At 66.5% G+C, this 26,693-nt stretch overlaps 2 protein-coding genes across 8 annotated transcripts; both read left to right on the plus strand.

The window, feature by feature from the left end:
• The first annotated feature begins 258 nt into the window (after positions 1-258).
• EIF3K (eukaryotic translation initiation factor 3 subunit K) lies at positions 259-2,608 on the plus strand. Its single transcript, XM_064502956.1, has 8 exons — positions 259-434; positions 1,207-1,305; positions 1,390-1,510; positions 1,807-1,881; positions 1,971-2,037; positions 2,113-2,190; positions 2,274-2,399; positions 2,475-2,608. The coding sequence occupies exons 1-8, from the start codon at positions 274-276 to the stop codon at positions 2,504-2,506; spliced, it is 759 nt and encodes a 252-aa protein (XP_064359026.1). The 5' UTR covers positions 259-273; the 3' UTR covers positions 2,507-2,608.
• A 995-nt stretch (positions 2,609-3,603) lies between these two features.
• On the plus strand, positions 3,604-26,191 carry ACTN4 (actinin alpha 4). Of its 7 annotated transcripts, none has more exons than XM_064503061.1 (22): positions 3,605-3,842; positions 12,857-12,971; positions 13,345-13,464; positions 15,428-15,514; positions 15,725-15,812; positions 16,223-16,301; positions 16,622-16,703; positions 17,051-17,136; positions 19,677-19,769; positions 19,887-20,117; positions 20,329-20,476; positions 21,193-21,343; positions 21,955-22,063; positions 22,169-22,309; positions 22,570-22,752; positions 22,879-23,013; positions 23,132-23,311; positions 23,620-23,766; positions 24,046-24,126; positions 24,483-24,548; positions 24,806-24,964; positions 25,082-26,191. In XM_064503061.1, the coding sequence occupies exons 1-22, from the start codon at positions 3,702-3,704 to the stop codon at positions 25,238-25,240; spliced, it is 2,781 nt and encodes a 926-aa protein (XP_064359131.1). In that variant the 5' UTR covers positions 3,605-3,701; the 3' UTR covers positions 25,241-26,191. The 7 variants fall into 7 exon arrangements, with proteins under 7 accessions (XP_064359128.1, XP_064359129.1, XP_064359131.1 ...); XM_064503064.1 differs by lacking the exon at positions 17,051-17,136 and adding an exon at positions 17,628-17,713; XM_064503058.1 differs by having other exon boundaries at positions 3,604-3,842; positions 24,806-26,191.
• The last annotated feature ends 502 nt before the right edge of the window (positions 26,192-26,693 follow it).

The following is a 26,693-nucleotide window of genomic DNA, read 5'->3' on the forward strand; positions in this document are numbered from 1 at the left end:
TGGCCCCAGTCCGGCCCAGTGTGACCCCCCTCGCCCAGTTTGGGCCCAGTTCGGCCCCAGTCCGGCCCAGTCCTACCAGGCCGCGCCCCCTCGCGCCGGCTGTGGGGAGGGGGCGCGCGGCCCGGTGGGCGGGGCCTCGCGGTGGGCGGGGCCTCGAGACGGGCGGGGGGTATAAGGCGCCCCCCGCCGCGCCCTGCGGCTGGTTCCTCTCTGCGCGTGCGCGGACTTCTCCCTTCTCCCTTCCGCCTCCGCCGAGTCCTCCACTGTCCCGCCATGCCTGGCGAGCGCGGGCGCCGGAAGCGGAAGTTGCCGCGGCCGGCGGAGCCCTACGCGGCCCTTCTGCTTCCGGCAGCGGCGGCGGCGGCCCCGTGCGCCATGGCGCTCTTCGAGCAGATGCGGGCTAACGTGGGCAAGCTGCTGCGGGGCATCGACCGGTACCGGCGGGGCGGCGGCACCGGCCATGGGGGGGCATCGACCGGGCCCGGGGAGCCGGCGTCGACCGGGGATTGGGAGATGGGGACCGGGGCGGAGGTGGGGGGGGGGTCCGGGTCGGGGTTTGGGGGCCCGGGACTGAGGGGGGATGAGGTCTAGGCCTGGAATTGGGGGGCCGGGGTGGAGGAAGGGCCCTAGGCTGGGAATTGGGGGATCGGGGCGGAGGAGGGGGGGGCCTGGGCCGGGATTTGGGGGACCGGGACCGGGCGGGGGGAGCCTAGGCCGGGATTTGGGGAACCAGGCAGGGAGGAGGCCTAGGCTGGGATTTGGGGGACAGGGACTGGGCCAGGTGGGGGGCCTAGGCCAGGATTTGGGGGACTGGGGTGGGGGGGAATGAGGCCTAGGCTGGGATTTGGGGGACTGGGATGGGAGGGGGGATGAGGCCTAGGCTGGATTTTGGGGGATGAGGTGGAGGGGGGAGGCCTAGGCTGCAAATTGAGGGATGGGGACTGGGGGGGGGGGGGGGGGGGGGGCTAGGCTGGGATTTGTGGGGGGGAACCAGGAATTGTGGGGGAACCAACATCCACCTGCAGCAGGGTGGGAAATGGGAGGGGGGGCCCCAACCTGGAATGGGGGCACCCAGGATCAGGGGGGATCCCCCAGGAATGGGGCCAGGAGTGTGCTGGGGACATCCCCCGGCCGGGGGTGACCGGTCCCGGGCAGGGGTGGGGGGGACAGGCGGGGGGGCCCCTCAGCGACCACCCCCCCGTGCAGGTACAACCCCGAGAACCTGGCCACGCTGGAGCGCTACGTGGAGACGCAGGCCAAGGAGAACGCCTACGACCTGGAGGCCAACCTGGCCGTGCTGAAGCTGTGAGCGCCGCGTGGGCCGCCGGTGCGGCGGGGGGGCCACATACAGGGCCCCCCCGCACCCAACCGCCCTCCTCTTCCTCGCAGGTACCAGTTCAACCCGGCCTTCTTCCAGACCACCGTCACGGCGCAGATCCTGCTCAAGGCCCTGACCAACCTGCCCCACACGGACTTCACTCTCTGCAAGTGCATGATCGACCAGGCCCACGTATCCTTCCCGGGGGGGGCCTCATGGCTTCGGGGGGGCCCTCGGGGATGAGTCGGGCCCCCCCAGGCCCCGGTGAATTCGGCGGGGCGTTTCTGTGGCGAGTGCTGGAAGCTGGAACCTGCGCGTCGCTGCTGAGATGGGAGAAGGCCGAGCCGCGATTGCGGCTTTGCATTGCCGCGGCCATGTCGGAGCTCCCTGCCGCCCGGGAGACCCGAAACGGGGCCCCCGGGGAGGGAGGGGGGAGCCGCGAGGCCCGGGCGCCTTCCGGCGCGTTTCCCTTGACGCTCCGCCTACAGCAGGAGGAGAGGCCGATCCGGCAGATCCTCTACCTGGGGGAGCTGCTGGAGACCTGCCACTTCCAGTCCTTCTGGGTGAGTTCCCCCCCCCCCGGCACCGGTGCCACCGCGCGGCCGCCGGCACAGGGACCTTGAACGGGGCTTTTCCCCCCTTCTCGCCGCAGCAAGCGCTGGATGAGAACATGGAGCTGCTGGACGGGATCACCGGCTTCGAGGACTCCGTGAGGAAATGTGAGGGGGGCCGGGGGGGGCTGGGGGGGCCGGGGTGGCTGCCCGGACTGACGTTGCCGCTGGGCTTCTCTGCAGTCATCTGCCACGTGGTGGGGATCACGTACCAGCACATCGACCGCTGGCTGCTGGCCGAGATGCTGGGAGACCTCTCAGGTGAGGCTGCGTGGGGCGGGGGCCGCCGGGGGGGCTGCCAGGGGGGTGACACCGCCCCTCTCCCCCCCCTCACTGCGCCGCAGACGCCCAGTTAAAGGTCTGGATGAGCAAATACGGCTGGACGGAAACGGAGCCCGGGAAGATCTTCATCTGCAACCAGGAGGAGAGCATCAAGCCCAAAAACATCGTGGAGAAGATCGACTTCGACAGTGGGTATTGGGACATGGGGCGGCCCCCCCCCCGGCCCGGGCCCCCCCCCCACAAGCTCACCCCTCTCTCCGCAGGCGTCTCCAGCATCATGGCGTCCTCGCTCTGAGCCCCCGCTGCCGCCGCGCTGCTCCCGGGACACCGTCGTGGCCTCCGTTTTAACCGTTCCTCCTTTTAATCGCTGTCTCAGTCAGTAAAAGAGACGCTTTGACGCCGCTGTGTCGCTCGGGGGGGGCTGGAGGGGGCCGAGGCCGCTCGGGGGGAGATGAGCTGGGCCCCGGCGGGGCCTGGGGGGCTCAGCCACAGGAGGCCTGGGGCCGGGGGGGGTCCCGGGGTCGTGGCCCCATGGCGGCTCCCCGGGGGGGTCCTGGGGAGGGGGCGCAGGAGCCCGGCACTGCACTGGGGTGTTCCCCGGCTGGGGGGAGAGGGGAGCACGGGCTGGGGGCTGCGGTCCTGCTGCCCCCAGCAGCTCTGGGGGCAGGACGGGGAGCCCAGTACGGCCCCAGTGGGGTCTGGGGTACTGCACACGTGGGGGGGGGGTCACATGCTGCGGCTGTCCGGGACCCTCCTGTCTCCTTATTCCCGAAAACAACAGGGGGAAAAGGCACTGTCTGGGGAATGCGGCTTTGCCTAGGCTCCGCCTCTCTGCACGAGGCCACGCCCACTTCATGAATATTAATCTCATTTCCACCCATGCCATCACTTTTCCTGGTGGTGCTCCCCACGTCATTAATGGACTCGATAACTGTTAATGACAGCGTGGGAGGGTTAAACGCTGCTGTTGAATATTCACGAGCAGGTGGGGCCCCGCCCTCATGCATATTCATGAGCATCGTTAATATGAGCGGCGGCGGCGCCCTGTTAGCGGACGGGGTTGACGTGGCCGCTCGTTGACACCCCGCCCGGGGCGCGCCCTCATGAATATTAATCGCTACTGTTCGGCCCCGCCCCCTTCATGCATATTCACCGCGGCGCCTGCGCCCTGAGGCGGCGGCGGGGCGGGAAGCGTCCCGCGCATGCGCCGCCGCAGGGGCGGCGGGTGCTCCCTGCGGAGCCGGCAGAGGGCGCAGGAGGGCGGGGCGCGGCGCGCAGGCGCGGTGGGCGCGGCGGGGCAGGGCGCGCAGGCGCAGTAGGCGCGGTGGGCGGGCCGGGGCGGGCGCGCAGGCGCGGTGGGCGGGGCGGGCGGGGCGCGCAGGCGCGGCGGGCGGGGCCGGGCGGGGCGGGGCGGGGCGGGGGGGGGAGGAGGAGGCCGCAGAGGAGCCCGTCGGCGCGGCGGCGAGGAGCGGAGCGCAGCGGGACGCGCCATGGTGGATTACCACAGCGCCGGGCAGCCCTACGCCTATGGCGGCAACGGGCCCGGGCCCAATGGCGACTACATGGCCCAGGAGGACGACTGGGACCGCGACCTCCTCCTCGACCCGGCCTGGGAGAAGCAGCAGCGCAAGGTGGGCGCCGGCGAGGGGGGAGCTGTGAGGAGAGAGGGTCGGGGGGGGGGGAGAAGCCGTGAGGAAAGAGAGGAGCCGTGAGGAGAGAGGGTCGGGGGGGGGAAGCCATGAGGAGAGAGGGTTGGGGGGGGAAGAAGGTGTGAGGAGAGAGGGCTGGGGGGATAGCCGTGAGGAGAGAGGGGAGCTGTGAGGAGAGAGGGTCGGGGGGGCAGCTGTGAGGAGGGGGTCGGGGGGGAGAAGCCATGAGGAGAGAGGGCCTGAGGAGGGAGGGTCGGGGGAGGAGCCGTGAGGAGAGAGGGTTGGGGGGGAAAGAAGGTGTGAGGAGAGAGAGGAGGTGTGAGGAGAGAGGGGAGCTGTGAGGAGAGAGGGTTGGGGGGCAGCTGTGAGGAGGGGGTCGGGGGAGAGAAGCCATGAGGAGAGAGGGTCGGGGGGGCTGAAGAGAGAGACTTGGGGGTCCCAGAGAAGAAGACAAAGCCTCGGGGGGGTCCTGAGGCCAGAGATAGGGGCCTGGGGTGGGGGGGGAGCAGACAGGGCCCTGAGGAGAGGTGAGAGGCACGGGGAGGGGAGCCTGAGGGACCCCCCCAAGCAGGGGATGGGGATGTGGGGGGGTCCCGAGGCGGCCTCGAGGCCCCGAGGTGGGAAATCAGGGCACTGGGGGGCTCTGAGGGGGGATCCCCCCCCCCGGGGAGGATTGGGGGCCTCGGTCCCGTCGGAGGCGAGAGGGGCGCCGTCGGGCGGCCCCTTCCCGAGGGGGGAGGCCGGGACGGAGCAGGGGGAGAGGGATCCGGATCCGTGGTGGGGGAGAGGGAAGGGAGGCTCCGGGCTGGGCCGGGAGGGACCGAAAGGGCACTGGGGGAGAAGGAGCCGCTGCCCAGGGTTTCGCCAGGAGGAAAGTCCTGGGCGTCGCGCGACGCTGGGAGGGGCCGGCGGAGCCTTGGGCTGCCGGGAAGGAGCGCGGAGCGCGGCCGCCTCCTCCGCGGGCTCCGGGAGGAGGAGGAGGAAGAGCCCGCGAGGAGCCGTCGCCGCGCTGGTGCCGAAGCTCCGCTCGAAGCTCCTCCACGGTGTCGGCTCAGCGAGCGCCGGAGCCGTCACGCGTGCCCAAATCCCGGCGCCCTCCCGCTCTCCGGCGTCGTCCCGCTTCCTCCCTCCTTATTGTGGAGACCTTTCCCCCGCCGGCATCGCCGGAGCCGCGCGGACGGACGCCGCGTCCCTCCCGTTAACGATCCGAGCCCGTTTGCGGCGGTTCGGATTTGTTTGCAGGCAGCGACGTCGCGGCGGCCATCTGCTATTGCGTTTAATTGCCCTAATTGCCGGTATTGGAGACGGCGCTAGGAACACGGAGCGGAAGCCGCGGAGGCGGAGGAGTTTTTAGACCCCGCGTCGGCAGCAGGAGGGACTCGCAGAGGGAGTGTTTTGTTCCGGCTGCGGCGAGCACGTGTTTGTGGGAACGGCGAAGCGTGGCCGAACGCGGGCAGCGGTTGTGCCGGTTTTTAAGGAATTTTAAGGAATTTTAGGGAATATCCCGCAGCTGGGAGAGGCCGGATCGGGTGATGATCGGCCTCTCCAAGCCGACGTGTTGCCGGGAAAGGCGCCGCGCTCCTGGGCCGGCGGATGCCGGACCAGTGTGGACACCTGTATAAACCCATAAACGCTACGCCGGGCTTTCGTTGCCATAGCTACGCTGTTTTGGGGAAAAAAACCAGCCGAATGGCATCAGCGCGGGAAGCGCGTGCCAGGCGCTGCGCTCCCTCCTCCTCCTCCTCCTCCTCCTCCGCGCTGCCGAGGTCCCGCTCGCTCCGGCCCCGCTCGTGACGCTGCCGAGTGCCTTTGGGGCGGCGTCAGCTTTTCTCGCCGTCGGTCTCGGTTTTGACACGTTTTATTTTCGGCCGCGAGCTGCTGCCGCCTCCCCGCCGCGGGCCGAGGCCGCGGGCGGTTCCCACGCGGTTTCGCATCCTGCCCCGGGCGGGGTGAGACCTCCGCGGGCGGCACCTTGCCGCCGAAAGCCTCGCCGGGAGGATATCCTGCCGCCTCGCGCCGGAGGCTTCAGAGCCCCAAAACGTGCCCCGCTCGCTCCTTTTCGGTGACGATATTCGGTAACGGCCTCAAGCAGCGGCAGCAGCTCCGCTCGGCGAAGCCCCGACGAGAAGCCGGATCCGTCCCCGCACGCCCGGTTTGAGATGCACCATCGGTTTTGGCTGAAACGAAGCGGTTTGAGTCCTGCGGCGAGCGGCACAACGCGACGTCCTCGCCCCGGGCAGCGCCAGGGCCGGTGAGTCACGCTGGGCCGTGCCGGCGCGCCCGCGGGCGGTGGCCCGGCTCCCTCGTGATCCTTGCGGAAGAGAGGAGAAAGCGGAGCGGAAAACCTGAGGGTTTCAAACCCGAGATAAGGGGGAAGCGCGAAGCGGTCGAGGCCGAAGCGGATTCCGATGCAATTTGCACCGGTTTCACCCGTTTCCCCACCTTCGCCTAAGCCCGAGAGCCGGCGTTTCCGCATCCCCACTGGACTCGGCATGGGAAGAGCCCGGTTTGGCGCCCGGAGCTCGCCGCCGGCCCGAGCATCCCCGCGTTTCGCGCCCGGAGCTGTGCGGGCCGCGGGCCAGGCGGAGCTGCCAGGTTTCGGAGTCCCGTTCTCCTGCGTTCCGTCTCGCTGCGCAGCGCTCGCGCAGACAGCGAGACATAATATTTAGACAGGGTTTGGGCACACGTGCGATCCCTCGTAAGCCTCGCAGGACTGTTTAGTCTCACGGGCGTTAGGCCGAGGCAGTAAATCAAGCCGCGGGCTCGAGCCGGAGGAAAATCCCCCCTCGGCGGCGGCCCGAGGAGGAAGCGCCGCGCGCGTCACGGCCGAGCTGGCGCCCCGGCAGCGTCCAAGGTCCGCCGGCTTCAAAGTCGACGGCAGCACTCGCAGACCCAGCTGGTCCAAAGGCGAAACCGGTCGGGTTTAGCGAGGGCTTTGCGAAGCGCGAGCTTTGCCTCCGCAGGCCGTGAGCCCCCGAGTTTAGCGTCCGACCCGTCGGGCGGTTTTGGGGAGGGGGCTCGTTTTTCGCTTTCCTTCCCCCGCGCTTCTCCCCTCGTCGCCCCGGGAGGGTGGGACGAGGCTCGGCGTCCTCCTCCTCGCCCCGAAAGGAGGGATGTGAGGGGTGAGGAACGTTTCCCTCGCAGATGCCAGGAGGTCTCGGCAATCAAGGAGCGCGCGTCCCTTGGGAACGGCTCGCCGGCACCTTCCCGGCGTCCCTGGAAAAGCAGCAGGGCCTCACCGACGTCCCGTTCACCGAGCTGCCGGTTCGGCCGTTCCCTCCTCGAGCACCGGCCGCCTTGGAAAGGGGACGAGGCAGCAGCTTCCAGCGAAGATCGTTTAAACATCTGTGGTGCCGGGATGGAAACTCTCACGGCTCCCGGCCGTCCCCGGGGGGGACGCGGGAAGCGGGATCGCGGCTTAGCTCTGCCGCGGGGACGTCGGAGGACGCAGCGGGAAGGCGACGGCGGCTCGGAGCGCGCGGAGAACGGACGCACGGCCCCCGCGGCTCGGCGGAAAGCTGCCGGTTCGGCGGGCGCAGGGCTGCGCGCGGCCGCGAGTCGTGCCGGCTGCTGCGGTTTTGCCGCTGGTATGTGTCCAGTCCCCGGGGTTTCTCCTCTGGAATCTCAGCTATGCGACTGGAGCAGCAGGGCGAAATCCGTCCGCGTCCTCCGCGCGTTCCTGCAAACACGAACAAACACACGCAGGGAAAAAAAAGGGAAAAAAAGGGCCGCTCTGTGCCGGGCCGCGGCCTGCCCGCGCGCTCCCGGCTTCCGCGCTGGGAAAACAACCCCGCGCAAACACGGCGTCCTTGAGCGAGCGGAGCTGCCGCCTGCGCCGCGATAGCGGCAGCGTTTGGGAGACCCTCGTCTCGCGGAGCCGCCGCTCGTTTCTTGCGGGATCGTCCCGGGTTTGAGGGTCCGGCATCGCTTTCCGGAGCCCTCGGCTTCGTCCCTGCGCCGAACGCGCTGCTGCCTTCGGTTGCGGCAGCTCGTCACGTTTGGCGCCGGGCTGTTCTGCGCTCGTTAACGACCTTGGCGTGTTTACGAGCTCGGGCTAACGACGGGGGCTGCTTAGCGTCTGGTTTGGCCTCCGGCTGACGTCCGGCGTCTCCCGGCCGGCCCGCGAGGCCTCGCTGGCGGCTGTAACGCACCGGGACCCCGGAGCTTTCCCTGCTCCGCGCTCGTGACCCCCGTCGAGGCCGCGCGGGAGGACGGACGGCGTCTGGGAGCGGCCGCTCCGGGATTCTTGGTTCCTCTCCAAAGGCAAACATCCGGCCGCCAGAGCTCCGGCGCCGCCGGAAAGCGGCTCGCGCTCGGCTCCCCGCGGGGGAAACGTGCTTAAAAACAGGCCTCGGGTCTGCGGGACCCGGCCCGACGCGGGGCCGCGGCGCGGGATCGCGCCGAACCGCCCGTCTCGAGCCCCGCGGCTCGATCCCGGGGTTGGGATTCGCCGGGAAAAGGTTTCATCCGCTTAATCCCGCCGAGGCGGCTTTAAACCCCTGTTTGTTTGGCGACTGCTGACCGTGACGATGATGATGATGGTGTTAGTGCCGCTTTAGCGCGGCCCGGGGCGCCGAGCGGCCGGTCGGACCCCTGCGGCTCCTCCACCGCGGAGACGGTTTTGGGGGTGTTTTGGCAGCGCCCGAGGAGGGCGGCTGGGCCCCGGGTCTGCTCCTAACGAGCAGCTTTAACGAGCGGGGCTTCGGAAACGAAACTTCGGCTGTTTCCCCAAAACCTGCGCGTACGATGGTGCCTGGGGACCAGTTGCAGGCAGGGGCCGAGGACGCTGGCGTTTCCTCGGTGACGTTCGGATGCTTGCTCGAAAAAAATGCTCGTTCAAATGAACCCACGAGGGGTTTTTCCCCCCAAAAGGCGACCGGGGGGAGCTGGGGGCTTCACTGCATCCGAAGGCCGTGGAAGGCTGTTGGGATCGCGAGGGGTTTTGCTGAGCCCTGGGCGGGGAGATGGGCGTTTCTGCATGTTCCTCGTCTAGACGTGAGTTTAAGGCACTTCGGGGAAAAAAAACGAGTCCCCGCACTTGGTCCGGCCATGATCTGGCCGCTTTTGGAGCATTTTTATCCCAAACTCCGGAGAGACCGGCTTTGCCCTCGTGCCGAGAGCCGCCGTCCAGGATGGGCCCGGCCCGAGACTGCCGCTGGCTTAGGATCCGGCCTAAAATCACCCCCTCGCATCCCGGCGCTGGGTCTCCCGATTCCCAGGGGAGCCTCAGGAGCGGGAACCGCGCGGATTTGGGGGAAACGGCTGGAAACGGGCGGAGGGGAGCTGCGCACCGGCCTCGGGGAGACGCGGGACCAGCCGCGAGGTTTCGGGAGCCCGGATGGAAACCGCAGCTCGCACCAGCTCCGACCTCTGCGAAACTCCCCCAGCCCGGCCTGGACGCTGCCGAGAAGGCGAAAGCAAGTGAGTGAGCGCATTAAAACACTCATTAATCCACCACAGCGCACTAACGAGCGCGGCACTCGGCTTTTTCCGCCCCTGCGGCTCGCCCGAGGCGGGATGCTCCCGCGGCCGGGCGACTCGCGGAGGCCCCGCGTCGAGCTCAGCCGGCCCAAAGGGGCCAGATACAGTCGCCGGCTCGAATTCAACGTCCCGGCGTCTTTGTGCAGCCGAAATCCGCGTTTTTAGCGTCTGCTTTTCGGACGAGCGGAGGCTTCGGCCGCCGCAGCGCGCTCGGCGGAGAATTACCTTGAGTTTCCCATGATCTCATGGGGCAAACTCTTACGGGGAGCTTATATTTAGCTGCAGAAATGTGCCGCTGGAAAAAAAAAAAAAAAAAAAGGAAAGGAAACCTTCCGTGAGGGCTGAACACGCTGAGCGGTTGGATAAATTTTTAACCAGCTGCGAACGTGGGTTTCTGGGCGTCTGGCGGCGGAGGCAACACCCGGCTCGGGAGAGGTGTGCCCGCGCCGGGCGCCTCATCCCGCAGGAATGCGAGGACGCCCGGCGCCTCCCGCCCTGACTCACCTACTGCCCTACCTTGGGTTGATTCCCCTTTGGGGTTTGGTCCTGTTTTTAGTCAATTTAAAAGCAGAAACGGGGGTGTCCCGCCGCGGGGACTCGCTGTGGGCCGGGAGGATTCGGCTCGTCCCGGCGGCCCCGGCCCTCCGCGGCCCCCTCCTCCCCGCGGCCAGCGCCGAAAGGCCATTTCCTGCGGCCGCTTCTCCGCCGGCTCCCCAGCGATCGAGGCCTAATAAGGGAAAAGAATGAGGAGAATCCGCCCGCTCCGGCCTCTTCCTCCTTCGTTTGGTAGCAGCAAATTAGCAGGAAAAAAAATTGCAGAGAGCGACAAGTGACCGGAGGCGGTGGCTCCTCGTGGCCCCGGGGCGGTGCTCGCGCCGTGGCCGCGGGCGGGTAATTGCTGTAACCGGAATTAAGGAGCGGTTTGGGGCTGGCTGCACCTTCTGGGGTTTTTTTGCACGTCCTTTTTTTGCCCGTTTTGGGGTGTCCGTGTTGGGTAGCGCCGGGGAAAGGCCGGGCTCGGAGGTGGTTGGGAATCGTCGCTCCGTAGGATCCCTGTGAAATAAAAACCTCGCTGCTTGTCATTTTCTAACTTTTATTTATCTATTTTCCCTCCTGTCCTGCTTAAACGACAGAGCGGCTCTTCCCCGAGCCGCTGGCAGACCCGGCGTTGGTCTCCCCAGACCCGCGTTTCCGCAGCGGTGCTGCTGCATCCGCCCGCTTCTCCGTCAGGCCGCGGCGTGGGATGGATCCCGCCGTCCCGCGCGATTCCCGCGATCCCGCCATCCCCTGATCCATCCTCCAGCTGCAGCGCTGGGAAAACGCGTCCAGAAATTCCTCCCTTTCTTCCGCCGGAGCTTTGTTTAGTCTCCGGGAGCGGGACGGTGGCTTCGAGCGCGGGAGCCCTTCCCGACCCCGCCGGCCTTCCCGCGCCGCCGCTCCGGACCCTCTCCCTGCGTTTCCTCCGTGTGTTGCTCCCCCCTTTCCTTCCCCTTCTCTTCCCCCCCCCTTTCCTTCCCCTTCTCTTTCCCCCCCTTTCCTTCCCCTTCTCTTCCCCCCCCTTTCCTTCCCCTTCTCTTTCCCCCCCCTTTCCTTCCCCTTCTCTTCCCCCCCCTTTCCTTCCCCTTCTCTTCCCCCCCCTTTCCTTCCCCTTCTCTTCCCCCCCTTTCCTTCCCCTTCTCTTCCCCCCCTTTCCTTCCCCTTCTCTTCCCCCCCTTTCCTTCCCCTTCTCTTCCCCCCCCTTTCCTTCCCCTTCTCTTCCCCCCCCTTTCCTTCCCCTTCTCTTCCCCCCCTTTCCTTCCCCTTCTCTTTCCCCCCCTTTCCTTCCCCTTCTCTTCCCCCCCTTTCCTTCCCCTTCTCTTCCCCCCCTTTCCTTCCCCTTCTCTTTCCCCCCCCTTTCCTTCCCCTTCTCTTCCCCCCCCTTTCCTTCCCCTTCTCTTCCCCCCCCTTTCCTTCCCCTTCTCTTCCCCCCCCTTTCCTTCCCCTTCTCTTCCCCCCCCTTTCCTTCCCCTTCTCTTCCCCCCCCTTTCCTTCCCCTTCTCTTCCCCCCCCTTTCCTTCCCCTTCTCTTCCCCCCCCTTTCCTTCCCCTTCTCTTTCCCCCCCCCTTTCCTTCCCCTTCTCTTTCCCCCCCCCTTTCCTTCCCCTTCTCTTTCCCCCCCCCTTCCTTCCCCTTCTCTTCCCCCCCCCTTTCCTTCCCCTTCTCTTTCCCCCCCCCTTTCCTTCCCCTTCTCTTTCCCCCCCCCTTTCCTTCCCCTTCTCTTTCCCCCCCCCTTTCCTTCCCCTTCTCTTTCCCCCCCCCTTTCCTTCCCCTTCTCTTTCCCCCCCCCTTTCCTTCCCCTTCTCTTTCCCCCCCCCTTTCCTTCCCCTTCTCTTCCCCAAAACATCCCCCAGTGAACCAGGGCTCGTGTTGGCCCCCCGGCCCCGGCGGGAGGTGGGTCGCCGGCTCCCGCTCCGGGACAAAGCGGCTCCCGCACAATGCCGGAAAGCCGCCCCGGAGCCTCCCGGGCCACGGAAACGCCGGTGGCCGCGCGCAGCCGCCTCTTTCAGCCGCTTCTCCGCAGACACGAGCCTCCGGCGCAGCCGCGGCGGCTTCCCGTTGCCTCCCGCTCTTCCCCGGCTATTTTTAACTCCGGGGCCGTTTCCATGGCGTTTCTAAAACAAGTGAGCGGCTCCCAAACCGCGGCTGCCAGCGGGGCGGCCCCCGGCCTGGAAGCAGCCCGGTTTTGGGATGTTTCCACCATTGCACGCTCATCCCCCCCGTTGCACGCTCATCCCCCCGTTGCACGCTCATCCCCCCCGTTGCACGCTCATCCCAGCACCCTTCCCTGAACCCGCCGGGTGCTTTAGCACTGTTTTAATGCTGTTTTAGCGCTGTTTTCGCACTGTTTTCATGCTGTTTTAACGCTGTTTTAACACTGTTCTCCTCGAGGACGCGGGCCGGGACGTGGCCTGGCACGAGCAGAGCCGCCGCTTATCGTTTCCCTGCCGCAGGTGACCCGCTTCTCCTGCCTAGGTCGGTCGTGGCTTATTTATTCTTCCGCCACGTGCCGGCTTTGCCCTTCGGCTCTCCCCGTTTCGTGGCGGGCGCGAGCTGCGTCCTGGGGCCCGTCGGCCCTCGGTCGACCGAGAAACAGCAAAGCACCAAAAAAACGACGTCTCTTTCCGTGCGCGTCCGCCCTGCCGCCAGTTTCACTCTTTGAAGCGTCTTTCCGGGCTTTGAAGAAGGATCCGGGGGAGCCGCCGGCTTCCCTCCGCCGCCCCTCGTCCCGCAGCGTCGTAAAGCCGATGCGCTCCCGCGGGGAGGGGGAAGCCTTCCTCCCCCCGCCGCCCCCCTCCTCCTCCTCGGATGAATGGCTCGTTAAACCCGTCGCCGCAGCATTCCCCGGCCGTGAGCTCAGCGGGGCCGCGGCCGAACAATGCCGCATTCACGCGCCCGCGGGGCCGCGGGTCCCGCGGGGTTTCGCCTCCCTTCGCAGCGTTCGGCCCCAAAACGTCTCACTCTCCCTCCTTCCCGCAGACGTTCACGGCCTGGTGCAACTCCCACCTGCGGAAGGCCGGCACGCAGATCGAGAACATCGACGAGGACTTCCGCGATGGCCTCAAGCTCATGCTGCTGCTGGAGGTGATCTCGGGTGAGTCGCGCGCGCCGGTTCGGTGCCGGCTCCTTCCCCGCCGCCGCCGTCCTCCGTCACAGCTCCCCGTACCCACGGACGCTCTCGCTGCCGCTCGCTCCTCAAAATCTGCCTGGAGAAGTCGCGCTGTTAGGACAGAAGATCTTCCCCTGTGCTGGGACCCCTTATTTCTATATATTTTTTAACAGAAACCCTGGGACCCCTTATTTCTATTTATTTTTTAATAGAAACACACAGAAATACCTAAAAGCAAGGGTTTTGCCCCAGCATCGTGGTAAAGGGCTCCTCTGCCTTGTCTTCCTTGATGTTCTTTAGCTTTCAGCTTAAACCAAAGCTTTTGACTCTGCCGATTTCTTTTTCTTTTCTTAATCAGGGGAACGGTTGCCCAAACCGGAGCGGGGGAAGATGAGAGTGCACAAAATCAACAACGTCAACAAAGCGCTCGACTTCATAGCGAGCAAAGGCGTCAAGCTGGTCTCCATCGGAGCCGAAGGTGGGTTCGCCGGGGCCGGTTCGGCTCCTGGGGCCGGTCGAGGCCCCGGCGGCTCGTCGGCGCCGTGCGCGACCGCTTGCACAACCGGATCGGTCGCAGCGCTGGGAATCGCCGAGGTCGGGGCGATTTTGGGGAAGCTGTTGCACAACCCGCTTTTGCTGGACTCGGCAGAAACGGTCGCTGAGCCCGGCCTGCCCTGAGCGAGGCCTGGACGAGGCAGCTCGCGCTGGACCGGGCTTTTTGAGCAAAGCCCGAGCTCCGCCGCTTCTCTGCTTCTGGCTCGCTCGAAGGGAAGCCAAATTGCTGGGGAGATCTGAAGCAGGGGCGATCTGAAGGGTTTTGGGCTGTTTTTTTTCGCTTGCCTGCAGTCAGTGAGGTTTAGCACTCAGTTTAGGGCCCGGCTTTGCCTGGGCTCATCAGGTGGGTGCCTGCTACCGCCTTCGACTAATTGCCGTTAGCGATCGGATCAAAACCGGGAAGGAAAGCGCCAAAACAGCCGCATATTTGGGTCCGCGTGGCTCCAGATCTTTTTGCCTGGTATTCCTTGGAGCCTTGCCAAGTGTACGCGCTGGCAGGAAAATTATTACGGTTTAAAAACCAGAATTCCTGCCATTAGCTGAGGATCTCGGATTTTCCTCCGTCGCGTGGTTCTCCAGAGCCGGGCCTGCTCCGGGCCCTGCCTCTCCCCAGCTGTATTTATTTGCTCTGTCAATACGAAAACAACCCGGTCAAACAGCCCAGAAAACCTTTGCTTCAGTTTTTCTCGAGTTGCAAAATAAGCACGGCGCGGCCGGCGGCTGCCACGCTGCTCGCGGGGCTTTCGGCAAGCGGCCGGCGGTTTCCCTGAGCCGCTGAATTCGGAGGATTTGCGTAACAAACGGGAGCCCGGCGCGGAAACACGGCTCGCGGCCGGCGCCGGGGCGAGCCGCCGGCGTGCCGGCTTCGGAGCGGCTCCGGTGCCGGAGCCCCGCGTGCTCTCGGCAGCGGCGTCGGAGAGGCGGCGCGGCCGCGGCCCCGTTTGGCAGCGCTCACCTTGCAGAGCCGGTCGGAGCGGAGCCGAGCGCCGTGGCCGCGGCTTTGAAGTGCCTCGGCTGGCGTCGCTTCGCTGCCGGAGAAACCGTTCCTGAAACCGGTGCGTGTCCCGACGGGCGCCGCAGGAAAACACACGACGCGAGGGTGTGGCGGCGGTTGCAACAGGCGGTTTCTCCGCCGCGGTCTCCCACGCGCCAGCCGAGCGGCCGTTGCAGGCAGCCGCTCCTTGAGCCTCTCGGCTTAATCCCCCCACGCTTGCTTTGGGGGAGGGTTCGGTTGCTCAAGACACGCGAAATTTCACACCTGCTTGTTCGAGCAAATCCCTCCCGGGCGATCCTGGGCGCCCGGAGCCGGGCGTCAACAGCTGGAGCTGGAAAACGTCTTTTTTATGAAGGACGGTCGCTCCGGAGCTGGACTTGGTGGTGAAAGACGGGGCGAGGATGCGGCGCGCGGTGGCATCTCCCCGCTTAGCGCCTGCCCGCCAGCAACGCCAGCAGCAAAAGCAAAGCGTGGTTGGGTGACGAGCACCGATCCGGGTGTCCGGCATCTCGAGTGCGGCTCCCGCTTTGCTCCTCGGTACCCGCGAGGAAGCGGGAGGGGAGGAAGGAGATGTTTGTGCCGCTCGTTTGCCGCGTTAGTAGTCGCCCGCGCCGGTGTCGCGCCGGGCAGCAGCTGGTTGGTCTCCAAGCGTCCTCTGCGTCCCGGTCTCTGGGCTCTTATCCCGCAATCCTTTAATTCTTGCAAGCCGCGGAGCGATAAACGTCCCTCTGGATGCGCCCACGGTGCCGTCCCAGCATCGGGCATCCCGTGGCGGCTCTGCGGAGCGGCGGCTCCTCTCCGAGGGCTCCGGCGCCTCGAGACGCTTCTCCCGGCTCGCGTGGGCGGGAGGTGGCATCTGCCGGGGGTGAACGCCTTTCCCTGTCGCCCGCAGAGATCGTGGACGGCAACGCGAAGATGACGCTGGGCATGATATGGACGATTATCCTCAGATTTGCTATCCAGGACATCTCGGTGGAAGGTGAGAGGCCGGGGACGCGCGCACGGCGGTGCAGACGGGGTGAAACGCGCTCGGCGGCGCGAGCCGAACCCGCCCCGCGGCCCTGCGCCGCTCGCGAGGCCGCCCAGCCGCCGCCCGTTAGCGGGGGACAAATTCCGGCTGTTTGCGGGATCTGCGCTGAGTTTCCGCCCGGCTCCGGGCGAAGCCCTGACCCGTGGTGTCCCTCCGCAGAGACCTCCGCCAAGGAGGGCCTGTTGCTGTGGTGTCAGAGGAAGACGGCCCCGTACAAGAACGTCAACGTGCAGAACTTCCACATCAGGTCGGCGCTCCGGGCGACGGTGTCTCGGCTCCGTTATGCCGTGCGGAGGACACGAGCCCCGCTCCTCCGGCCTTGGCTGCTCGGAAGGAGTCGGGCGCCTGCCGTTAAGCAGGAGCAGCTTTCAGCCGGGCTCGGCTGGCAGGGAAAAACGCAACCCGCGTGTTTTTGCCGCGGTTACGTCTGAAATACCTGCCCCTTCTCCGGGCTGCCTCTCCAGGGGAGGTTTTCAAGGCTAGATCCGGGGAAGATGCAGTTTATACGTTTCCCCCGGTTTGCTAATTTACAGCGGGAGGGCCGGGACAGGAGGGGGATGTCGGGACCCTTTGCGCAGCGCTCCGCGATCGTCCTTGGTAGCGTGAATTAACCCCTGCCCTGCGGCAGCAGCCTCACTCTCTCCTGCTCTCTTGCAGCTGGAAAGACGGTCTTGCTTTCAATGCCTTGATCCACCGGCACAGACCCGAGCTCATTGAATACGACAAGCTCAGAAAGGTAAAGCTCTGCGGTAGTTCAGTCTCCGCTGCTCTTCTCCTCTGAACGCTGCGTTTTGAGCTGGCAGAGGAGCGTGGCTGCCCTCCCGTCCCGCTGCCCCAGCAGCGGAAGGAGAGACTGGCAAATCGGAAAACTCCCCCCGCGTCTCCTCCGCGAAGCGGGAACGGGAAACCGAGAGAGATTCAGAAAACAGCTGCCGCTTCCCGGGGATCTCTGGATTAGGGATGCGCGCGGCCAAGCCGTGACGACGCTTCCGTGCTTTCCGAAGCCGTGATCCGCTCGGACGGCCCCTTCAGCGGCTTTTTCTCCCCTCTTTCCAGGACGACCCCGTGACCAACCTGAACAACGCCTTCGAAGTGGCGGAGAAGTACCTGGACATCCCCAAGATGCTGGATGCGGAGGGTAAGCCGTCCGGGCGCTCCATGCTTTAGCACGCTGCCGAGGGGCGACTTCCTCCACGCGCGATTAACGTCCGAGTTCTCCCGGAAAACCTGCCCCTTCAGGCGCGAGGACAACACGCTGGCGGCCAGCGGTTCGGGGGGTTGTTCAGCGTAACGGGACCTGTTTTTAACACGCTCTTCTGCCTGTACAGGTGTATTTAGCTGGCTTTTAATTGCCGCTTGTTTGTGGGATTCCAGCGTAAGGAAGAGCTTCTGGACGTGGCGCCAGACGCGGCTTGGCGAGCGAGTCTGGCTCACGTGAGGAAGCGAGTGCCCCTCCTCGACCTAACCCTTGTCGTTCACTTGCAGACATTGTCAACACAGCCCGCCCTGACGAGAAAGCCATCATGACCTATGTGTCAAGCTTCTACCATGCCTTTTCCGGGGCTCAGAAGGTACCGGAGGCGGCTGTGTCCATCTCGCTGTAACATTTCCCGACTGCGGCATCCTGCGCTCATTCGACTTCTCTTTCAGATGGCCGTTGTCTCTCGTTGACCGGGAACCAAACCTCAGTTTGTTCACGCGGGTTTAAAAAGCTGCTTGGCTTCCCTGATCCTAGCTGTAATTTCATGCCGGCGCAGCTCGGCCGAGTAACGGGCAGAGCGCCAAGCTGCCAATAACCCGGGGCGCCGGCAAACTTCTGCAAGCTCCGTAAAGCTGCCTGACGCAACTTGGGAGCTCGTGTCTCGCAAACGAGGCCTCGGCGCTCTGCGGGAGGCCGGGCTGCAAAGCAAAGGAAGCACAGCGGCAAACGCACCCCCGTCAGCCAGCTCCGGTTTGGATCCCGGTCCCCAGCAAGCGCTTGTCCCCTCCGCTGCATGCTCGAGGGGTTTGGAGAGTCCCGTGCTGCTCCTTCACCCTGTCTCCTCCCTTTCTCTCTGCGCAGATATTGTAGGCACTCTCAGGCCCGATGAGAAGGCCATCATGACATACGTTTCCTGCTTCTACCACGCTTTCTCGGGGGCTCAAAAGGTGAGCTTGGCTGGGCGGAGCTGCGTGCTGCTGCTGCAGGTGCCCGGGCTCGAGCCGCTGCTAACCCGCTCCCTCCCGCTGCCGGAGGCTTGTCGCGCTGCTGCACGGCTTCTCGAAACGTAGAGCCGAGACCGGCCTTTGCTCTGCTTCGGCTGGTAGGAGAACGGTGCGGGCGCGGGTCCTAAGAGCAAAACCCCGGCCGCTTCCTGCGCCGCCCCTCCTCGCAGCCGCCGCGGGGAGCAGGAGACCCCGCCGGAGCTGTTAAACGCAGCGTGAGGGGACGCAGCGGGTGTAAAAACCGCGGTTCCTAGCGGCCCTCTTCCTAAAGAGGCTCCTGCCCCGAGGCCGGAACCGCTGCCGTTGCTGCCCGTGGGCGAGCGGAGCAGGCGCGTCGTAAGCCGCAGCGGCAACGGCGACAGGGCATGCATCGAGTGCCCCAGAGCTCAGCTCCAACCGCGGTCGAGAAATCCCACCAGCAGCTGCAGCTGGAGACGTTCAGCACAGATTTCCCCAATTTAAGGCTGCTTTTTTTATTAGAAATACGCAGTAGCAGTGGCGGGAACGCTGCGGCTGGATGCGTTAACCGGGCAGATCTGCCTTAGGCTCGTTAGGGGACTTCTGGCTCTTTGACGGGAGCGAATCTTGTGCTTTCAGCCCGGCGGGTTAGCGTCAGCCCTGCCGCTTCCCCTCCTTCCCCGCGGGCTCCCGCTTTCTCTTCCAGCCACGTTCGTCTGGAAAGTGCTGCTGAAAACCAGTCTTTTCCTGGCTGAGCCCAGCCTGTCTTTTCCCACCCTGTGGGACCGTAGATGACCTGGGTGAACTTTCCCGAAGTCCCCAAGTTGCAGTTTGCATAGCGACCTGCGTTTCCCGCTCCCTCCAGCGCGGTCCGGGCTTACGAGAGCTCTGGCGGTGGTTTAGATCAGCTTAGGCGCTTCGGAGGACTTGCAAAGGGGGAACGGGGAGCCCGTGGTCTGGCCTGAGACCTCGCATAGGGACGTTGCTCGACCTCTGCCGCGAGCCGGCACCGGCCTGGGTCAAAACCCGTCGCCTCGCGGCTCTGCAGGGAGGTATCTGGGGCTCCCGACGCGACCGCAGCCGCCGTTTCCTTTCCTTCCGCCCGCCCGCGCTCGCCCTCGGATCTGGCTCCGCTGGAAGCGGTCGGGTTGTTGCAGCTGAACGTGCTCAGGCCTCTCGCTCTCGCCGCGCGGCTCCCGTACGAGGGAGCTGCTCCCGTTTCTGGACGTGGCCCCTTAGCGATCGCCGCCCCTCCGAGCTGAGCTTTGCAAAGTCTGCTCTGCGGAGCAAACCGCGCAAGTCCTGGTTGCCGATGGGCGCCGGAGAACCGCGGCGAGGAGGCCGCGGCGGCTCCGAATCCGGGCTGCTGGCGCTTGTGCTTTTCCCAGAGGCTGCTCACGTCTCGGGTTCGGTCCCTTGTCGGTTTTCCCCCTTCGGGGCCGCCCGTTCCCCAGCTCTGTTTCTCCTCTCCCGTCCCGTAGACCCTCTCCGCTAGCTCTGTCGGTCCCGGCTCTGGCCTCCTCCTCTCGGACTCTCTCTGTGCTGCCTGCCGAGGCGCTCGACCCCCCGCCTTGCTTTTCCACCTCCTCCTCTTCCTCACCTATTCCCGGCGCGTAGCGAGGATCTGCCCGCACGGACGAGCCCGAAGGACGGTGCTCGGATCCCGGTAAAAGCCCGGCCGGGGCAGCGCAGGCGAGGGGGTGTCCCGGGCCTCGGGCCCTGCCCTGCGGCGAGGCGCCGGCCGCCCCGCAAGCGGGGCGAGGGGGAAAACGGGAGAAAAGCTCCTGCTTCCAGGTAAAGCCGCTGCCGAACGCTGCTGGATAAAACCCCCGGGAAGCGGCTCGGGGCGCTCGCTCGGCTCGGGGGGCCGCGCGGGTCGGGGGGCCGCAGCCTCGCCGCGCTGCCGCCGGCCCCGCTCACCCGCCGGCTGCTCTGCCTTCCCCTCCAGGCCGAGACGGCGGCCAACCGCATCTGCAAAGTGCTGGCCGTGAACCAGGAGAACGAGCACCTCATGGAGGACTACGAGAAGCTGGCTTCCGACGTAAGCCCCCCCCCTGCGCGCGGCTCCCCGCTTTGCCTTCCTCCCCCCGGCCCCGGCGGCGGATACGGCCCGGGCCGCCGTCCCTGCCTCGGTCGAGCCGGTCCCCGTCCCCCGCAGCTGCTGGAGTGGATTAAGCGCACTATCCCCTGGCTGGAGGACCGCAGCCCCCAGAAGACCATCCAGGAGATGCAGCAGAAGCTGGAAGACTTCCGCGACTACCGCCGCATCCACAAGCCTCCCAAGGTGCAGGAGAAATGCCAGCTGGAGATCAACTTCAACACCTTGCAGACGAAGCTGCGCCTGAGCAACCGGCCCGCTTTCATGCCCTCGGAGGGGAAGATGGTGTCGGTGAGCTCCGCGCGCGCGGGTTGCCCGCCGGCGCGGGCCCCCAGGGCGAGGGGGGGCGTTTGGGGTGGGTTCCTCCGGCCTCCCCGGATCTCTGCTCTTGCGGGGGCTCCCGCAGCGATGGGAGCTGCTCTCGGGGGGAGCCGGGTGCGACGCTTGCCCCCGGGCCGCCCCCGCCGACGCCCGGCACCCTCCGCTCCGCTCCGCCCCGCAGGACATCAACACCGGCTGGCAGCACCTGGAGCAGGCCGAGAAGGGCTACGAGGAGTGGCTGCTCAACGAGATCCGGCGCCTGGAGCGCCTCGACCACCTCGCCGAGAAGTTCAGGCAGAAGGCCTCCATCCACGAGGCCTGGACCGAAGGTAGCTGCTCGGGGGGGACCTTTTTGGGGGGGCGTAGGGCGAAAACGCGCTGCTTTGGGGCAGGAGGAGCAGCGCGCGGCGAGAGGCTCGGGGAGGAACCCTCGGATCCAGCCGTCCCCCCTCTTCCCGGCGGGAGCCGGGCTCCTTTGCCGCCCGTCCTCCCGCTGCGGCCGGGTGGCGAGACGTGGCCGCTGCCCCTCCGAGCCTCCCAGCAGGGAGCTGCCTCCTTCTCCGGAGCAAACGCGGTGATCCCTCCTCCGTCCGGGAAGGATGCCGTTCCCAGGGAGAGCGCCGTGCCGATCGTCCCGGCAGGGACAGCACCGCTTTTGGGGGCCCGTCAGCAGCGGCACTGTCTGGTTTCGCTTTTGCTGCCTCAAAACTGCGGCGGTGACGGTGAAATTCCTAAAACGGCACCGCCAAGCGCCGCGGAGCAGCTGGCAGCTCTCGCAGCCTCTCCGGCCGGCCCGGAGCTCCCGGAGCTCAAACGCGGCAGCCGCTGCCTCCGACCCGGGAGCCGGGTGCTGCCACGGGAGGGGGAGGCGGCGGGAGGAATTTCTCCGTCGGGATTGGGGAAGGAGGAGCTGGATGCCGAAGGGACCTCGGGCTGCGTCGAAAATCGAAGCCCCGCGGAGCTTGGTGTCGCCCCGGGCCGCGCTCCGTCCCCGGCGAAGGGGCCCGGCCGGGGGGGCTGACCGCCGTCGCCCTGCCCTCGCCAGGCAAGGAGGCCATGCTGAAGCAGAAGGACTACGAGACGGCCACGCTGTCGGACATCAAGGCGCTCATCAGGAAGCACGAGGCGTTCGAGAGCGACCTGGCCGCCCACCAGGACCGCGTGGAGCAGATCGCCGCCATCGCCCAGGAGCTCAAGTACGTCCGTCCGCCCGCCCGTCCGCCCTCCCTCCCTTTCGCAGCCCGCCGGAGCCCCGAGCTCGGCGCCCCTTGGCTTTTCCCACCGCTCCGCGGCCCGTTTTGGCGGCGGCGGCAGGGTTTTCTCCGGGCCTCGGCTGCCGGCGGAGCCCGGGCGAGCCCCGGCGGGCGCATCGCCGGCGAGCGGCGGCTGCCGCCTCCGCACAGTGCCCCTATTGTCCCGCCCTCCCTTCCCCCTGCCGCTTCTCGCGCCGCTAGAATACAGTTATTGTAAGGGCTTCCAGGGAGCCGCGCGCCGCCCTTCGCTTTTTCCAGCCAGATAAACTCGCGCACAATTAGTACACTGAAAGCCCGAGGCAGGGCAAAGCCATGAATGGAGCCCTTATTCCGGCGGCTCGAGGAGCCGGGAAACGGGGACGCGCCGGCTCGGAGCGTCGCTCCGCGGAAAAGCCGCGGAGGAGCTGGAGCTGCCGCCGCGCGCGGGGCTTTTAGCGAGTCGCGGAGCTGTCGTGGGCCGTCGGGTCTCGTGGCCGGCTCCCGGGATGCGGACGGGGGTCTCCCGCGTCCTCTCGCCTCCTCACCCCGTGCTTCTCTCCCCTTTGCCCCCGCAGCGAGCTGGATTACTACGACTCTCCCAGCGTGAACGCCCGCTGCCAGAAGATCTGTGACCAGTGGGACGTCCTGGGCTCCTTGACCCACAGCAGGAGAGAGGCCCTCGAGGTGAATAAAACCCGCCCGCTCGCTGGCTCCCTGCCCCGGAGCGCGGCTGCGGGGAGGCTGCTCTGTCCCTAACTGTCCCTCTGTCCCCGCGCCTCCTTCCCGCAGAAAACGGAGAAGCAGCTGGAGACCATCGACGAGCTGCACCTGGAGTACGCGAAGCGGGCGGCCCCCTTCAACAACTGGATGGAGAGCGCCATGGAAGACCTCCAGGACATGTTCATCGTCCACACCATCGAGGAGATCGAGGTAGGAGACGCAGGAGGCTTCAGCTTTCGGCAGACGCCTTTGTCTCACGTTCTGAGGCGCCTTCGCTGCCGTCTTTCCACGCCGCTGTGAGCTTTGGGGTCTGTAAGGCCCAGAGAGCTCGTCCTCAGTGGAAGGACAGTTGTGGGAGCAGGAGAAAATCACCCTCGGCCCGGCCCCGAGGTCCCCGGGCCTCCCGGTCCCCCGCCGGCCGAAGCCGGCCCCACCGCGCGACGCCCCAACGCAGCTCCCGTCTCTCGCAGGGCCTGATCGCCGCCCACGACCAGTTCAAATCCACCCTGCCCGACGCCGACAAGGAGCGCGAAGCCATCCTGGGCATCCAGAGAGAGGCGCAGAGGATCGCCGACTTCAACAGCATCAAGCTCTCCGGCAACAACCCCTACACCTCCGTCACCCCGCAGATCATCAACTCCAAGTGGGAGCGGGTGAGCACCCTTGCCGCCACGTCCCGGCTCGGCACAGCGAGTCCCGGCTGCCAAAACGAGCCGTCGCCGGCGTTCGGAAAGCCTCCGGGGTCCCGTTAAACGGATCCCCGTCCCCCCTCCGCGCAGGTCCAGCAGCTGGTGCCCAAGCGGGACCACGCGCTGCTCGACGAGCAGAGCAAGCAGCAGTCCAACGAGCACCTGCGGCGGCAGTTCGCCAGCCAGGCCAACATCGTGGGGCCCTGGATCCAGACCAAGATGGAGGTGAGGGCCGGACCGGGCGGCTCGCGGCGGCTCGCGGGCGCCGCCGGAGCTGGAGTGCCCTCTGCCGTCCGCGGCCGGCCGCTCCCGCTCCCCCTGACCGGCTTTGCTGCTCCCCCAGGAGATCGGGCGCATCTCCATCGAGATGAACGGCACGCTGGAGGACCAGCTCAACCACCTCAAGCAGTACGAGCAGAGCATCGTGGACTACAAGCCCAACCTCGACCTGCTGGAGCAGCAGCACCAGCTCATTCAGGAGGCGCTCATCTTCGACAACAAGCACACCAACTACACCATGGAGGTGGGCGCCCGTCGCGCCGCTCCCCGGGGCCTCCGAAACGCTGGGAGGGGGAGGCCGGAGCCGCCGCTGCCCAGCTCGGCAGCCCGATTCGGGTGCGCCCAGCCGGGCCGAGGCGGCGCAGGGGTCGGTGGCGCTTCCCCTTGCGAAGCCTTGACTCGGGAGCCGGGGATGCCGGAGCCTCTGAGCCTGGCGGGCGGCTTCCCGCCTTGATCCACGCCGTCGGCGTTAGCCGCTTCCCATCCGGCGGCTCGGCGCAAGCCGAAATGCCGAGCCGCTCGCCCCGCTAACGCGCCGCTCGCCTCCCCCAGCACATCCGCGTGGGCTGGGAGCAGCTGCTCACCACCATCGCCCGCACCAGCAACGAGGTGGAGAACCAGATCCTGACGCGCGACGCCAAGGGCATCAGCCAGGAGCAGATGCAGGAGTTCAGGGCTTCCTTCAACCACTTCGACAAGGTACCCGGGAGCTCGAGGCCGATGGCAGGGACCTCCCTGGCGCGCGACCCGCCTCCGCCGTCGCCTTCGGGCAGCGCGGACGGAGCCGACGCGCAGCTCGGGTCCCCCTGAAGCCGCCGCCGCTCTTCCAGCAGCAGCGAGACCTGGGGCGTTGCTTTTTCCCCCCTGGGGCGTTTTTTTTCCCCCCCCGTTGCCTTGAAATTCCCCACGTGCGTTCAGCTAACGGAGTGTTTTTCCCTCCCTGCCTCCCTCCGCGCTGCTCTCCTGCCCCGGGCGCAGGACCACGGCGGCTCCCTGGGCCCGGAGGAGTTCAAAGCCTGCCTCATCAGCCTGGGCTACGACGTGGAGAACGACCGGCAGGTACCCGGCCCCGCCGCCCCGCGCCTTGCGGCCGCCCGCACCGTTAACCGCTCTCCTCTTTCTTCCTTCACCCCCATCTCGTCCTTCCTCCTCCCCTTCCTCCTGCCCTCCGTTGCCCGTGTTCCCGCTGGATCTTCCCGTTCGGCCCCTCTCCCCTGCTCCTTCGCCGTCCTGCGTCGACTTCCAAAATGCCTCTTTTGACTCAATCTCTGCCTGTTTCTCTCCTCCTCTCCCCCCGCCGCTGCCCTGCTGGTTTTCCCTCCTCTCTCCCTATCCGCCTCTGCATGCACTGCCCTCCTCTGCCCTTCGTTGCTGGCTCTCCCTCCTCTTCCTCCTCTGCCATCCTCCCGGAATAGAAGCGCGCAGGAAGCATGGACACGGATGACTTCCGAGCTCTCCTTATCTCCACGGGATGCAGCCTGGTAGGCTCTCTGCTCGCTCCCCCTTCGCCCCTCTCCTCCCTCTCCCTTTCTGATCTTCTCCTTCTCGTCTGCCCGGGGGGGCCGGGAGGGCGCTGCAGGCCGGGGGCCCCTTCCCGCGCTGCCGGAGCGGCCGGAGCCCTCGGGATCAGCTCGCGGCGGAGGGCGGACGCGGGGCGGCCCCGGCGGATCGTGGCCTCGCTCTGCTCACCGCAGCCTCTCTCCTTTCCTCCTCCTCCTCCTCCTCCTCCTCCTCGCAGGGCGACGCCGAGTTCAACCGGATAATGAGCGTCGTGGATCCCAACAACAGCGGGATCGTCACCTTCCAGGCCTTCATCGACTTCATGTCGCGGGAGACCACCGACACGGACACGGCCGACCAGGTCATCGCCTCCTTCAAGGTCCTCGCTGGGGACAAGGTGAGGACGCGCGCGGGAGCCTTCGGGACGAGGGTGCCGGAGCCCCCGGGAGAGCCGGGAAGCGGCTCCGGAGCTCGGCGGCGCCTCCGGCCTCACCTCGGCCCGTCTCCGCCGCAGAACTACATCACGGCGGAGGAGCTGAGGCGGGAGCTGCCCCCGGACCAGGCCGAGTACTGCATCGCCCGCATGGCGCCCTACCAGGGCCCCGACGCCGTCCCGGGCGCCCTCGACTACAAGTCCTTCTCCACGGCGCTGTACGGCGAGAGCGACCTGTGAGGCGGCGGCGGCGGCGGCACCGAGCGCTGGCGCTTCGTGGCGGGGGCCCGGCCCCGGCCCCCCGCGCCCCGCATCCCCGCTCGCGCGCCCCAAACCCGCCTGCCCCCCCCCCCCCCCCCAAGCCCCCGAGCCCCGGCGCGGCTCGGCCTCCCTGCCGGTTCCCGCACGTTATAGCGACCGCGTTACCTATGCAAGGATGATCTTATTTTATTTCTCGTCCCCCCCCCTTTGCTCGGTGGAGGGGGGGGGCGGGGGGTTGCTCACCTTGACCTGCTTCGGGGTTTCTTGGCGGGGGGGGGGGGCCGGGGCGCCCGGCGGCTCTGCTTCAGATGGTTATTTTTTTTAATATATCCCCTTCTATTTTTTCAAACGACCTTAAGGAAGAGAAAAAAGACAAAAAAAAAAAAAATCCTGCTGTCGACCGGTATGTTTAAAGCGGAGCCCTCCCCCCCCCGGCCCCCCCCGGCTCTGCCCCTCTTTAATTTATGCCTCCGCGTCGCCCCGATCCCGACCGGGCTCCGCGGAAAAGCCGCTGGGAAGAGCGTCGGGGACCCTCGGGGGGGGGGGCAGATCGGGGCGAAACGGGGCCCCCCCGGCCCCACCACCTCCCTCCAGCCTTGGAGCAGGTTTTTCTGAGGACCAAAAATTAAGAAAAAAAGCAAAAAAAAAAAACAAAAAAAAAAAAACCAAGCCACCCAGCCACACGGCCACACACACACGATTCCGCTCTTTTAAGCGACATCGAGACGGTTCCTATTTACTTTATTACCGTACGGATTTATTATATAAATATATATTCACCTAGCAGCATATGTTACCGGGTTTCTTTGGGGTGTAGCCGAGGTGATGGCGGAGCGCTGCAGCGGGGACGCTGGGGACGCCGGGGCCCCCGGACGCCCGGCCCCGCCGCGCTCCCCGGGCGCAGGGCAATAAAACGTGTCATATTTTTAAGGGCGACGGGCTGCGTCTTTGTCTGCGGGGTCCGGCCGAGGGGGGGGACGGGGACGGGGACGGGACCGCGGGGATGGAGATGTGACGATGGGGACAGGACCATGGGGACAGGGATGGGGATGGGACCACAGGGATGGAGATGTGACGATGGGGACAGGACCATGGGGACAGGGACAGGACCACAGGGATGGAGATATGACGATGGGGACAGGGACGGGGACAGGACCATGGGGACGGGGACAGGACCACAGGGATGGAGATTTGATGATGGGGACAGGACCATGGGGACAGGGACGGGACGATGGGGATGGGACCACAGGGATGGAGATGTGACATTGGGGACAGGACCATGGGGATGGAGATGTGATGATGGGGACAGGGATGGGGACAGGGATGGGACCACAGGGATGGAGATGTGACGATGGGGACAGGACCATGGGGACAGGACCATGGGGACAGGGACAGGACCACAGGGATGGAGATGTGATGATGGGGATGGGAC

The sequence above is a fragment of the Dromaius novaehollandiae genome, chromosome 34 (assembly GCF_036370855.1).
Source record: "Dromaius novaehollandiae isolate bDroNov1 chromosome 34, bDroNov1.hap1, whole genome shotgun sequence".
Lineage (NCBI taxonomy): Eukaryota > Metazoa > Chordata > Aves > Casuariiformes > Dromaiidae > Dromaius > Dromaius novaehollandiae.